This window comes from Cyanistes caeruleus, chromosome 6 (assembly GCF_971803275.1).
Source record: "Cyanistes caeruleus chromosome 6, bCyaCae1.hap1.1, whole genome shotgun sequence".
Lineage (NCBI taxonomy): Eukaryota > Metazoa > Chordata > Aves > Passeriformes > Paridae > Cyanistes > Cyanistes caeruleus.
In genome coordinates this window covers 52,440,953-52,456,429 of record NC_141706.1, presented here as the reverse complement: position 1 = coordinate 52,456,429, position 15,477 = coordinate 52,440,953, and the positions used below count along the sequence as shown (strand labels likewise).

Below are 15,477 nucleotides of genomic sequence, written 5' to 3'. Positions count from 1 at the left end.
TTGTTCATTTTAATTTAGCTTAATATTCTCCAACACTTCTGATAAAATTTCCTCTTCCCTGGTGATGAGTAGCTGGTGACCATTCAGTCTGGCTAATGTATGCTCACGATCTTGTATCTACAAAGCTGGAGAATGCAACACAAAATGCAAAATCTTGAAAGAGACTGCATATCTCACAAAATAGAAAGATGTCACCTATTCTGTTTGCCATTCTTGGGAGATATGTTATGAAAACTTATTTTATGAAAGCTCTTTTAGCAGATAATGAGCTCTGTAAAGAGGAGAAGCATGATTCCTAAGGGTACAATGAGTCAGGTAAAGAACTTCTTAAAAAGAATTGTTCAGTATGTGAGCAGTATTAGTTCTGTATACTCACTGAAGTAGAATTTGAATCTAGGAAAAAAGCTCACATGTCATTTGGTAGTTAAAAACTCTCTATTACCCATCTGGAAAAAATCCAGAAAGAAATCTGGAGTTGCACATGATGCTTATTGGGAACTCTGTACGCTATAGCATTTTTAAATGCCAGCTAAATTTGAGTGTCTCACATCAGGACAGTATATTTTCAGGTTTGAGATATTTGAGCATTCTCTTTGAGAAAGTAGTGTGAAGGTAATTACAAGTATTGGACAAAACAATGAGCTGGTTAGTTTTTCTGTCTCATGATGGCTTGAGGAGAGGCTTACAATTATGGTTTCTTTAGTGAGTTGTAGCAGCCTACAGTTTGGGGTCTGCTTGAGCCAGAGATTCTCTTCAGAGTTTGGCAACACTTGCTGTGCATTTATGTAATCTTTTTAAATTCATCTGCATTTTTGACAGCTGCAGTATCATGTAACAGAAGTTCCACAGCTTAACTGCATATTTGTTTGTGCGCTTTGCATAGTTTTTAATGCTGATACCTAATGATTTAATTTGTTGCCTTAGTTATTTTGTTTCTAAAAATAATGAATCTTAGTTCTTTACCAACATTCTTATAGTTTTTGATTTTTTTCTTTTTTTAACTCTCCGTAGTCTTCTTAAGTACTATAATTTTTCACGCTAAATAAAACGTGGAAGTATGTTTAGTTCCTTTCATGTTTAGAGGAGTTCTTTTATCCTTTTCTGATGTTTCACACTTTTTTTTTTTCTTATGGGAGCAGGGTAGCTGGGGACAGAAGACTGAAGGTACCAAAATAATGTGCTTCATTCAAGACAGGAGCACACAAAGTTTTCTACCACAGCATAAGGGATTTCTGAGTTTGTGTTGAAGGTGTGGGTACATTTGTGTCATTTCTTCACTTCAGTACTTCCCATGAAGTTTCTAACGTTCTGTTTGGGGTTGTCTTTGGTAACTTCAGGTATTTTCCTCTCCTCAGTTCTAGCACTATGTGCTATTATGATACTTCATGTGGATTATGTGTTTACTGTTGGAAATTTTCTCTGCCATTTTATTTTTTCAGCTACTTAGTATTTTCATACTGTGGTAGAGTGTTCAGCAGTCAGCTTCTGTTTCTGTTGTTTTGGATAACTTACTAAACCAAGCAAATTTTTTTCCTCACTGTTCATATATGACCGAATCAGGCAGGATTAATTCTTGTGGTGACTTGCTTTTTCTGAAAAAGTTGAATATTTGTTTTTGAACCTTTAGCTTTTCAACTTATAATATCTCTTAATTTTTTAGAGGATTCCCCCCTTTGTACCCATAACTTTTTAGCTTTTTAAAGACCCTTTTTGTGAGAGAACTTGTTAAATACCTTGATCTAAATAAGCCAACCACTTCATAGTTCCTTTCTCCCGATTCTTTGAACAATAGCTATTGCCATCTACAAAAATGACACCCATTCTTTCACATAAAGTCCTGTTTTTCTACAACACAATCACAGAATGGTTGGGGTTGGAAGGGACCACTGGAGGCCACCTAGTCCAGCCCCTCTGCTAAAGCAGGTTAACCCAGAAAATGTTGCATGGAATTGTGCGCAAGTGGGTTTTGAATAGCTCCAGAGCTGGAGACTCCACAGCCTTTCCAGGTAGTCTGTTCCAGTGTTCTGTCACCCTCTAAGAAGTTTGTCTTCACATTCTTAGGAAACTTCATGTTTTTCAGTTTGTGTGGGTTGCTTCTTACCCTGTTGCTGAGCACTACTGAAAGGTGTGTAGCCCCATCCTCTTGACTCCTGTCTATAAGATATGTGTACACATTGATGAGTTCTGTTCTCGGTCTTCTCCATGCTAAAGAGGAGAAGAAATAAGGTCCTTATTTCACATAAGAAATGTTCCAGTTCTCTAATCATCCTTCTATCTCATTGTTCATAGAAGGATGCCAGATTGTTGTATGATTTCCCCTTGGTGAATCTGTTTGCTATTCCTGATAACCCTTTTTCCTCCACATGCATATATATGATATCCAGGATGAGTTGTTTCATCCCCTTTCCAGGGATGAAGGTGAGGCTACTTGGCCTACGGTTTCCTGGATATTCTTTCTTGCCCTTTTTTGAAGACTGGCAGCGTATTGGCTTTTTTTCAGTCCTCAGGAACCTTTCCTGTTCTCTATGACCTTTCAAAGACAATGGAGAGTGGTCTAGCAGTAACACCTGCTAAATCCCTCAGCACTCATGGGTGAAGCCCTCCAGGGTTCATGAATCTGTGTGTGTCAGGTTTGCCTAACCTATCTTCAACCAAGGGAAAGCCCCCAGGGCTTGGGATTCCTGAGGACCAGCCTTAGCAATGAGTAAGAAGCAAAGGTGGTCAGTAACTCTGCTTTCTCTGTACCTTTTGTCACCAGGGCACCTACTTCACTGGACTGTGGGCCCACATTTTCCCAAGTCTTCCTTTTGCTACTGATAACCCTTGAAGTAGACCCTCTTGTCTTTGATCTCTCTTACCAGATTTAATTCCAAGTGGACCTTTGCTTTCCTTAACACATACCTGCCATGCTTTGACAATATTCCTATATTCTTCCCAAGTGGGCTGACCCCTTTTCCACATTCTGTAAACTTCCTTATTCTGTCTTGAGTTTTGCTGGAAGTGCCTTGCTCATCCATTCAGGCCTCCAACCCCTTTATTCACAGGGTTGTCCTGATCTTAAGCATAGAGGAAGTGCTATTTGAATATTAACCATCTCTTTTGGACCCACCCTACCTTTTAGAGACCTAACCTATGAGGTTCTTCCAAGTAGGCATCTTGAAGATGCCAGAGTTATTTTTCCTGAAGTCCAGGGCTATAATCCTACTTATTGCCATGCTTCCTCCATGCGGAATCCTGGGCTCCACCATTTCATGGACGCTGCAGTCAAGGCTGCCTTCAGACATCGCAAGACATCTCTCCTTGTGGGCTTCCCCACCATCTGTGTCAAAGTTACCAGTGCTCTGCAGGAACCTCCTGAGGTCCTGTGTGCTAAGCTGTGATGTCTTTCCAGCAGCTGTCGGGATGGTTATGAGAATTGTGGGCCTGTGATGTGGCAGCTACTTCCTGCTGTCTGTGGAAGGCCTCATCTACTTCCTCTTATTAATCAGGTGGCCTGTAGTAAACACCCGTAACAGTAACACCCATTTTAGCCTATCCTTTAATTCTTACCCATAAGCTCTTGGCTCCTTCTTATCCACCCGCATGCAAAGCTTGATACATTTTGGTTCCTGTCTTACATAAAGAGAACTTAATCACCTTGCCTTTCTGGCCTCTTTCCTATAAAGTATGTAACCATCCATCACAATATTCCAGTTGTGCAAGCCATCCCACCATATCTCTGTAATTGCCGTGAGATCACAGCCCAGCAACTGCACACTAATTCTAACCTTTACTGTTTCTACAGGTATGCCTGGTAAAGATAACAAATTTATTTGTGTACTATTTGTAGGAGTCCTTTTAAGTCCAGTATGAGAGCCTCAGAAAGCTTCTATGTATGGAATACTGATGGGAAGAATTAATTGGCTTTTCTATGGGTTTTTGTAACTTCAGTGCTATAAAACCAATAATGAAAATATAGGAGTTGTGCAAATATGAGCAGGCTATTTTAAGAACAAAAAATAGCATCTCTTGGAATTCTTGCTTAATTCTAGGTATGGATGTTTTAGGTTAACACAAAGGATGAAATCATCCGCTTTTAAAATTGTTTTTAAATACTGAAGTAGTTCAATTGCTTTTCCTGCTCCTGCAATGTTCAGTTGTGAAGCTCATTTGTTTGAAATTTTGCTCCGAAATGGTCAATCTGAAAGAGGAAAAGTGTTTTAGTAGATTTTTAGCCTGAGTGATTACCGTCTGCCATAACAATGAGTAGTTGCAAGTAATAATGGCATCAGCCAGATCTGTAGTACAAGTAGGTAACTTGTGTTTTTTGTCTCTTTTTTTCTTTTCTTTGTTTTTGGGTTTTTTTCCTCCCTAATTTTTAAGCCTATGGAAAAGTATTCCTAGTGAGGAAAGTAAGCGGCCATGATGCTGGAAAATTGTATGCCATGAAAGTACTGAAGAAAGCAACAATAGTTCAAAAAGCCAAAACAACTGAGCACACAAGAACAGAACGACAAGTCTTGGAGCACATTAGGCAATCACCATTTTTGGTCACATTACATTATGCCTTCCAGACAGATACAAAGCTTCATCTCATTTTAGGTGAGTACTCTTCAGGATTCAAGTTCTTACGAATAAAAAAGAAAAAACACTTTTATCTCAGTGCTTTGTAAGGTTTTTTTTATGTGGTCTAATGTACAGTATGTTTGGAGATTGCATGAGAAAGCATAGGAAGTAAAACTTCATCTTCGACAGTGTCTGTGTTTGTGGTTTTCCTGTTTGAGCTTGAGTATGCTACTCTGACTTTGACAGAGTAATGGTTATCTGTGACTTATATGCAGCAAAAAATGTATGTGAATATTCATTATGACCTGGAAACATTTGCTTTGTTAAACATTTTGTTATGAGATAATTTGATCTCTGGGTATTTGAGATACCTGCATGTTTCAATTTTTGAGTGTTAAGAGACAGTCCAAAAATCATACATTTCCGTGCTGAAAGTAGAGCTTGCTCATAACACTTGGTACTTCTCTAATTTTAGAAGTATTTCTACCTTTCAAAGTAGCAGCAAATTAATGTTTGCTGTATAAGGTGTATTTGTAAGAAAATTATCAGCAATTTTTAAAATCTTGTTACTAAGAGTATTTTAAAAGAATTGTAAATTGAATGATTGATTTAAGGCTTGGTCTTATGATACACTTGTCTAGTGAAATGTTTGAGGAAGTAAATTGTTCTTTAATTGAAGTACAAGTTCTGCATTCCATTTTATCCATAACTCATTTTTTTTAACCTTTACTAACAATATGATTTAAATCAAATTAGTAAAACTTTATTAAGATTAAATGAATCTACACCTCTAGCTGTCAATTTTTAGAAAGGTGTTTCATGCACATACCTTAGTTTCATGTACTAGAGTGAAATAATAAACATTTAGAACTGAAATGGACTATTCACTAGACTCCATTTGAAAATGAGAGTTGAAAATTGTAATATAGTTTCTTGCAAATTCCTCTTACTAGAACATTAAAGAAATACATAAAAGATTGTCACAAATAAATAGTTAGAAATATATTGATAGCTTTGTGATTTCTTGATAGTAACTGTTAATAATTAAGGTTTTGAAACTTAAATTGGATTTAAAGTTATTGACTTATAATTTGGAAAAATTTGAAAGAATAAATGAAATAAAATGAAATAAATGAAACTTTTTACTAAAATGCACTTTAGATCCTGTTAGAAATATTTTTTTTTAAAAAAAGAGGGGAAACCCTGTGATAGTTGCCTAAAAATAAATACATAGTAGGGGGTAGTTTGGGAAATAAACATAATTAGAAGGCCATAAAAGCTTCCTGTATGAAAGAAAATTAAAAGCTTGATATTATATTCTCATAAGAGTTAAAAAGGAGCAAGCCCAGTAGTTCTGAAGAATGCTGTGTAGCAGATAATGCAGAAGGGGCACATGTCCGCTATAGTGCAGTGTTGAAGTGAGAAGTTCATAGCTAAGATACAATTACAGTCTTTTGTTTTGGCTTTTTCTTTTTTATAAATTCTTATAAGTTTTTTTAAGTTCTACATCCATACTCAGCATATCTGTTGGGGCCAGAAAGGTCCTTTTTTCCTTAGTGTTTGGCAGAAAGTAGGAATAATTAGTTTAAAATCTTATTTTAATGACTTTCTGTAACAGTGAAAATTTCTCCCCCTTAACATGATGTAAAGCTACTTTATAAATCAACTGGGCTTCACACCCTCCCTGAGGGGGAAAAATCCAAACTTGTTTGTTACAAGATTTCCATGTCTTATTATGTAACTCTGTGTAAGTCACTTCAATTTAGTTTTGAAATTAAAGTGTTTCAGAGGCTTCTGGATTTTGGGGAAAACCAGCATTTGTCTTGTTTTTGTACTTGGCTAAACTTGGTGTGCAAGCTACCTGCAAGTTTAGTTTTTAGAGGTTTTAGAATTGGAGCCTCAGTGCAATATTTAGTACAGTTCTTCATGCTGTCAGAGTACATAGCTATATGAATTTAGATTGAATCGAGTATAGACATGCAGCTGCATTTTTCTGCTAGATTTCCAGAAAACAAAGTTGGGAGTTAATTCCAGTTTTTATCTTGGTTTTAAACTGTATGGAATGAACAAAATGTTGTATCCATGTGAGTACCATCAGTTCTATACAGAACTTGTCACACAAGGTTAACTAATACTTGAAAAAAATAGCTAAAGAATCTGAACTGTCAGGTGGAGTCTATACTGAAGTAACCAGGATTTTTTTTCCATTGTGTCAGTAATGCATTTGATCTCTCACCAAGAATTTGAAGGCTGATTGTTTCATTGGGCTGTGGTTAGTGTTACAACCTGGATAGAATTAAGCTTGTTGTGCCACTCCTGTGGCAGCTCTGGTTTGCATCTGTCACAGTCCTTAGAACAATTCAATGGCAATTCAATGCTTACCTTGTACTAAGTTAGCAGTCCTGGCTAGAAATTTTTCAAGTATTTGTTTCTGTTACCTTTTTCTATGTGCTGAAGTTTTTTTAGAAGAAGGAAGCAATTGTAAAATGTGGCTTATTTATACTATATTAAATCTTTTTCATTTTCTTACTAGTCTGGATAAATAATCCTTCTCACGTTGTTTGGTTCCACTAATAGCCCTTTCCAAAGAGAGGACTGGAGAACAGAAAAGTGGAGAGAGATCATAATGTGTGTAATTTGTATATATGCTTTCTCCTGCAAAGTATTGACTTAGAATAGGATTGGACCCCTTTTGTGGATTTGTGTTTTATACCAACAAATCTATAAAAACAATATTCAAGAAAATACTGAGTAAGATTTTGTGGGGCATGTTCCTTGCTCTGTGTATGTAGACCTCAAATACAATAATGGGGGCTGTGAGGTTGCAAACCAATGGCTGTAATGTACACTATCATAAACAGCTCTACATCTAAAATACGTTTGTGATACAGTGGAGCTCTGTTGTAATAATTTTTTTTTCCTCTCCCTTACTGTGGGAAAATCCTTGTGTCATAGCCTGCAAAGAATGAAAGTGTGGTTTCCATGAGTGAATCTATGTAGAAATAATCTCCTACAGTAAGTTTTGCCATCAAGGTTTCCCTTGTGAAGGGAAAATTGTCCATAGTTGATTATTTCCCCTAATACCTGTTTTCTGAATTGCTTTTCTTTGTGTCAGTCTGCCTTGTTGCTCATCAGAGTATTTCATAAGTGTCTACAAGGGTTCTGTTTGTAGACATCGTTTGTACTTCTTACTTTTCATATTGCTAAATACTAAAAGGCTGAGTTTGTGGGGAAAAAAAAGTCTTTATAATTTAGGAATAGCTGGGGCTTATTTTATGGTTTTGCTGCTTATTTAAAAGTGGGTCTTGTTAATTTTTCAGTCCTCTAAGAAAGAAACTGAGTATTGTACAGCATGATGAAATACTAGTGAATTACAATTAAGGAAAAGCATCCGACAGTAGAATGTGTTACTAAATAGCTTACAAAGTACCTAATAATATTCCAATAAGAAAATAAAATTCTCAGAAAGTGAAATTTTAAGGTTCTGTGTTCTATTTTTTAGACTATATAAATGGAGGAGAATTGTTTACTCATCTTTCACACAGAGAGAGATTCTCAGAAAATGAGGTGCAAATATACATTGGAGAAATCGTTTTGGCACTTGAACATCTCCACAAGGTAAAATAACTTGATTTCGGTGCTGATTTTGAGGTCTTAACAGCTGTATTCTTTTTGTATCATATAAACTTAGTAAGGGGAACAATTAGTTTAGATTCTTTTAAATTGTAAGTAACTTTATTTAGCAATGGGACATTAGTTGCAAAATTAGAAATAGTACCCAATGAAGTGTCTCCCCTGCATCAGTTTAAGGCCACAAATTTTTGTCTGCAGGCTGAAGAGTAGTGTTATTTACAAATGATTTGTTCATTTTTCGTAATCCATGTGAAATCATGTATGTCACTAAAACTAATTTGTAGTGAACATGAACAAGTTTTGGGTTATATTGTCCAGTTATCCTTGTTTCTACACAAATGTAGTAGTAGCATTCTAGCACAACCATAGATATAAAAAGTGTTATAGTTCTCAGAAGTAATAAGTAGATTTGTAGATTACTACAAAACATGCATGTATGTATGGTCTATATCTAGACCATATAACAGAAGCATCCATTTTCATTCTTAATGAAAGCAGAATTGAGTTTTGCACTCAACAGCAAGTATTTGGTTACTTTTAGATTCAAGGAACACAGTATGTCCTTCAAAGGAAAGCACAGTGTAATTTCTGAAATCTTTAATGTAATTTTAAAGTTATTTCTTCAAAAGCTTTTAAAAATTGTCTTTTTTGAGGTGCAACTTTCATGTGTCAGATTACCTTAATAATGTGAATTTCGGTGGCTTTATATTTAAAAACATTCAGCAACATCTTGATGTGGTTACACTATGTGGAAATACTTTTTCTTATATTCTGTTTGCAGTTGGGGATTATATATCGAGATATAAAACTTGAGAATATTCTCCTCGATTCTGATGGTCATGTGGTGCTGACAGACTTTGGTTTAAGTAAGGAGTTTCTTACTGATGAGGTGAGTATTTGGCTCTCCAGTAAGTGTGGACAGAATTGAGCAAGATGACAAAGTCTCATTGAAATCCAAAGCACATTTGAGAAGGGTGGAAAACCTGCATTCCAGACTCCTACATCATAGAACAAAATCTAGTTGTCTTTGTTGCTAGGTTTTGAGCTTCCAGTTTATTGGTTTTAGGCCTGCCAGTGTTGTCATAGATCTTTGTTCTAGTTTTTCCCAAAAAGCTTTCACACTTTTTTCTGCTGCCCTTGACATGAAAAGGGAAAGACCTGCTTAAGTCTGAAAAGTCACTTATGTTTTCATTTTCAGACGCTTTTTTAAAAAAAAAAACTTGACTGTGCTTATTCTTTGCAATGACTAGGCAAATGGTATGCTATGACTCTTCTTTATGCTAATAATAATTAATGTATTATTATCTTGTCTTTTTCTCATGTCTTTGTGTCACTTTTAATAAGCTTAATTACAAGCTTTTAGGATAAAAGCTTATCTCTTACTAAGTAAGTACATAGTACCTAACGCAGTGATGTCTGACTATTGATGTTAGCTGTTAATTATTTGTAAGGTACAGTTCTATCTCCAAATAGGTTTTTTAGATTTCAGAGTCAAAACTGTGCAGGATTTTACTTCTGAGAAAATTTTAAAATGGATGTTTTTTGGTTTTCACATTAGCTATCACAGGTATTGAAATCTGGGACTGTAGATCTAAAAGTCTTTGTTAGAAGCATCTGAAGGATTTTGTAAAAATAGATAGCTGGTAGTTTCCTCTAGAATATTTGCATTTCAAATGGTAGGATTTAGGAGGGACCGTTTTTAAAGGTACTAAATTTTACTTTCTGAAGCAGGGGGTAGTAGAGATAATGTCAGTATATTCCTTCTAAGTTACAGCACAAAACCAAGAGGAGGTTAAACTGGTATGAGAAGGGATTAGCAGCTGATTGCCACACCAGTGCCAGAGAGTAAGTACAGAGAGATGCAGTTTTCATCAGGAAAGAATGATAGTAAAAGGTGTGGCTAGGGAGAGTGGGACCTGTTAGAGCTGTAAGAACTGTGCTAGACACAAGAGACAAAGTCCAAGTGCTGGTATTACTGCACTGAGAGGTGAGAAAAGGAACAGCCTCTGAGCCAAAGTTGAATGAAGCCTAAATCTTCACTGTTTTAAGAATGTTACAATGAATCAGAACCTTAATGTCTCAAACCAGTTTTTTTTTTGAGAAGTACATATCATATGTGCTCACCTTCAGCACATCATTTACAAGCAGTGCAAGGAGAGTCGAAGACTTGGATAGGCATCAGAGATACATGTTTGCTTTCTCCACACTCTGAATTGGATTCCTCTTTCTCCGGTCATTAAATAAAGCCATCTTGCTCCTTGCTCATTTAATGTTGGCTCTTCAGACTAATCCATTCTGGTTTTAGTGCAGACCTTGGGAATGTGTTAATTTAACTATATTTTTTCTTTTATTCTCTTTCACATTTTATATTTGTCTTCCTTGTAATAAAATCTCAACATTTCTCATGTCTCTTTTAACAAAAAAGTAATTCCAATTGACTTTGTTTGCTTTCAAAATCTAAGAAATGGCCTGCATTTGATGAAACTTTTCATGTGTGCTATTATAATTTAGCTACTGAACTGACACATGATTAAAATTACCCATGTACACATAGAAATGGACCTTTCATATTGTATTTTCTGTAGATAATCAAGCTACTACTAGAGCACTTAAAATTCTTTACAATTGATACTTACACTTCTGAAACAACGTACTTACAACAGGTAGAATTTGCCTGTATAGCTGTTTTCATGCTCTCTAGGGTAGCACTTTATTTAAAAATTACACAACTGTGTAAGTCAGATAAAGGTGTAGCATTTGCAATTTAGTCAGAACAGTGTATTTTCCTTTCTCTCCCTTTCTTCACATGTCTTTCCTGCTTCTTGTAAGAACTTTGCCATTAGAAATGCATACTTAAGCAAGTGGAATTTATTCTAGTAACCCCATCTTTGGAGTGACTGTCTGAAACAAGTTGTATTTAGATTATTAAAAACATATAAAAATTATCATAGTAAAGGTATGTACTATATTATTAGAGAGAAATTATTTACCATATATTTATGAATTTTGGATAGTTTTGTAGTTAGTGATTCTTGCTAGAAAACATAATGATGCAATGTTTTTATTATCTCTGCTATAATCTGATGACTGTTAAAGATTTCCATGTACTTGGGCACATAATGAATCAAACAGCGATATGATAATTGCAGCAGATTGACTATTCTACAGTGGAGAGGTGGGAAGCTGCTTTTCCTTAAGCACTCTTTGAGTGAAAGAATCAAATGCCTGTGACTGTAGGATAAGAGAATCCTATTGATTTCTGCCATGCAGCTACTGAAGCATATGTGAAGAGTGCATTGTCAAATATTCTTCCTGTTTTACAGTTACTTTGTGAAAGTAGCATGCAAGAATTAAACATCCAAGTTAAAGCAGTGCAGTTTTAAGAGCTTTAAAGTATTTTATGGTACTTCTTTACTAAAACCTGAAATTTGTCTTTTACAACTAAATCAACAGTAGTGTTGCCTTTGTTTTTCTTTAAAATTAAGCAATATGCTTTTATTTATATGCAAAGAGAAGAAATAACCTGACTAGAATAAAACAGTTAAGTAAAAAGGATTTCTCATAGGGTAAGTCAGTATTAGAAGGTATTTAAGTATGAAATTAGTTCTGATACAAACTATTCAAAAGCTCATGAGGACCCACAGTTTTACTAGGCTAACCACAGAATGGAATTAGGTAAGAGATTTAGAGATGGGAAGAGGTTTAGTGTTACTTTTTACGGTATTTGTATTCTTAACTCTGTGATGAATTTAAGACTAGTGTGTATGATTTTTAAATCTCAACTGAACTGTAAACAAAATTGGGGTAAAAAAAGACAATTTTATCCTTATGTTTTTGTGTGTCTCAGTCTAGTGTTTGTCTACCTGGGTTTCAAACTACATTTGCACATTACATTAATATAAGTTATTATTGGGGACACAGAGGATTGGTAGAACTAGAAACTTCTACAGCACTATTTGTGCTGATTTCACAAATGAAATCACTTCAAGTTTTTGTTTGTTTGTTTGTTTGTTGGTGGTTTTTTTTTTGTGTGTGTGTGGTTTGTTTCTTTGTTGTCGGTGCTTGGGGGTTTTTTTGGTTTGGTTTGTTTTGCTTTTGGTTTTTTTCCATTTGTAATACATTTATCTTTAAAAACCCCAGAACTCCTAAGTTGTTGGTTTGGGTTTTTTTTTCCATCATATTTCTTGTGTGTTACTCGTGGACTTGTAGCTTAGATATTTTTATCTTTTTATCTCACTAATAGCTCCACTTCTATGCTGGAATTGTTTTGATATGGTCAATGTCAATTTAATCTAGTCATCAGGTTTGGTCTTAATTTTGATGTGTATTGATAAAGTGCTATTTCATTTTTTAAAATCCTTCTTTCCCCTCACATTGCCTTTAGTTTTGTAACTACACTAAAAATCATATTTTAGTAAACACAAAGATCTTTTTGTCTTAAGAAAAATAATATGAACACTTGCATTGAATTAATGTAAAAAATGATCTATTTGACCATGCATAATAATTAATGTTTTTCTTCTTAATTAAATCCAGTAAAGTACACTTTCTTCCAGAGTATAGTGAAGTGCTCAATTCTTCTGCATTCGTACACATATTTTGCACTAGCTTAAGTCTTTTCTGAAGCTTTTTTGTTTGCTTAACAAAGCAAAGAAGTTAGATAGTAAATACTGAATGTTGTCAGTCTTGAAACAGTGTCTGTGAGCATACAAATGCCGTAGTAATAAATATGAAAATGGATATTCAGTATGAGGCATGATTGAATTGAAACCTAAGACAGCTGGATGGATGTCTGTGATGTTTAGAATGAATAGTTCGTATACATTGTTGTTTCTTCATCTGAAAATCTCTTGATGAGAGTTGCAAATTTAGTTATAATTCAAATACCTTCTGCTGTTGAATTGTTTGTTTTCATTTATTTGATGTTAGAGTAAACATTCTTTTCTGGAAAGAAACATTTCATTGGAGGAAAAATGATTAAATGGAGGCTAGTCTGCTGTGGGTTTTGGTAGATGAACTAGGAAGAGATTTGTACGCATTCTTAGTAGTGCAGTTTAAAGGTAGTCCAAAACAGAAGTGACTACAACTTGACTCATTTAGTGCTTTAGTAACTGTCATCTCAAGTGAATGACATAGTAGATTAGTTGTGCATTTAACTTTAAAAGATCCTTTATAGTTGTCCAGTTAAAGTGATAATGTCTTATCATTGCAATTAGACAGTGTATTCTCCAACACTGATCATTCTCTTGCAAAAATCAGTAAAATAGTCTGTACTTCGGATGATTTCCTACATATGCTTGTTTTAGTTAAAGGATTGTTCAGTGATGTAAACATAACAAACACAGTTATAAAAAGTAGATTTACATTTCAACAATAAAAAAGCAAGAGTAAACTGAATAGTGAAATTAGTCCATAGAAGTTAATATTGGTTATATAGATCTGTCTGGATAATAAGTTTGGTAAAAAGAAATGAAACAATGGCAAAAATTTTTTGCTTTGTTTGGGGTGCTTCAGTTGGCTCAGGTTTAACTGTCCTGAAATTGAATATTAAGAACATACAAAACACTCGAAAGGCACATCACTGAGCTGGACTAATTTAATTGCAAAACCAGATGATCAATGATCAGTTGACTGAGCCTTTGTCCAAGAGGTTTTCCTTTCCAGTCCTTATCACAAAGAAGATAGTGCTTTTTCAGCAAGGACCAGTAATGCAGCAGATGAGAGCATAATATAGTTTATATCCAGACTTTGATGCCAAAATATTAAAGTGCTTTTAAGAATTTTTGCAAAACAGATCATGATTTCTTACAACGACTGCTTTAAGTATACTGTTTGCCTATTGTAAAATACCATTAAAAAAAGATAATCCTGTTTTGAGGAGAAACAACAATCTCTGTGTTCAGTCTTCTATTGGATATTAGGTTGGTTGTCAACTCATAAAAACTGTGATTCTGTTTTACTTTCTGAGGGCAGATGCTTTCATTATCATTAATCCATTTTTCTCATAGATTTTTTTTTCCTTTGGAATAACTGTGAATACCTTACTTCCATGAAACTTGGGCAGCCAAAGGAAAAAACTGAGAAGCTTAAGTGACCAGAGATTCACAGCCAAATGTAAATGAATTTAGAACCAGATGTATTGCAGCTGAGCAAAATTATCTACTCCTACTCCTTCACCTTTTACATCTGGATCTCTCTGAAACTATAAATATTTAATTGATTTAATTATATTCTGTATGATTTTCTTCATTAAAAAAAATAACTGTTGAAGGCTTGTGGTGGCAGCTAGCAAAACTCCTCCCAGAATTAGTACTCTTCCATACCTTATAATTCTGCTTATTTTTGAAGAAATATTATTTTTTCAAGTTTTGCTTTGTGTACTGTTCTTCCTTGGTACTACTGATTTTCCTCAAAAAGACAATGCTTTAGAAAACAAGTCTTCCAAAAATTGGAATTTTGAGAAGAACCTAGTACAAAATGTTCATCTAAGTTGACAGTGGTACATACTTGTATTCCTCCCACACAATAATATGTTTTTTCTGGATTTTTCTTGTCTGCAGAATCGAGACTTTTGTTTTCTTTACTCTTAGTTATTTGCTGTAAAATCTATTATCAGGAAGTGGTTTAAATAATTCCTTATAGAATTGCAATTGCACTGCACTGCAAAAGCAAACACAGCTGTCATGAAAATCTGGGAAAAGGGTTCTTGAATCTCCACTTGACATTAGAGGAGGGTGTGGCTTTCCACTGGCTTTTGTTCTGGGGTCACAGAGGTAGAGGTTGCAGTTTTCTTGGTTAACACAGGTCAAGGTTTAGCTGCCCTTGCTGTCCCCTTTAATTGCCTGTTCCAATGGCATCTGCTGGCAGGCAAATCTCATTCTTGCTTTAAAAATTCACTAGCATTTTACCATATGTGTTTTGGAATCAGAAATCATTAGTCTAATGGCAAGAGGCATAGTAACCAATATGGTATTTTGAATTATAACTGGCTTCTTCACGTTGGAACAGCCACCAGGATAGGATGTTCGATTGGTTTCACATGACCCTATACTTTTTAAAAAATTCTTCATACAATGACATTTCAAACTAGTGGACCTTTGATCAGCCCTATGGCAACTGTTCTTGCTCTAGTCTAAACTTATGTTTTTATGTTACAGCCTTCATTATGATTTTGTTGTATGCAGCAGAGCAGTCTAACTAGTGTACCACTGAACTATTTTTTTCTTTTTGATCTTCCTCATTTGTCTCCTGCAAAGGTCATAGTTTTGGTTGTGAATAGAAGTTTACAGCTAGAAAAGT

At 34.9% G+C, this 15,477-nt stretch overlaps 1 protein-coding gene across 2 annotated transcripts in view; it reads left to right on the top strand.

Annotated features, from left to right (window-relative positions):
• RPS6KA5 (ribosomal protein S6 kinase A5) overlaps positions 1-15,477 on the top strand; it is a 70,022-nt gene that overhangs the window by 18,235 nt on the left and 36,310 nt on the right. For both annotated transcript variants that reach the window (XM_086893022.1, XM_086893023.1), the window contains 3 exons: positions 4,363-4,581; positions 8,048-8,163; positions 8,960-9,067. In XM_086893022.1, the coding sequence (XP_086749148.1) occupies positions 4,363-4,581; positions 8,048-8,163; positions 8,960-9,067 (443 nt within the window). The remainder of the gene's footprint in view (positions 1-4,362; positions 4,582-8,047; positions 8,164-8,959; positions 9,068-15,477) is intronic.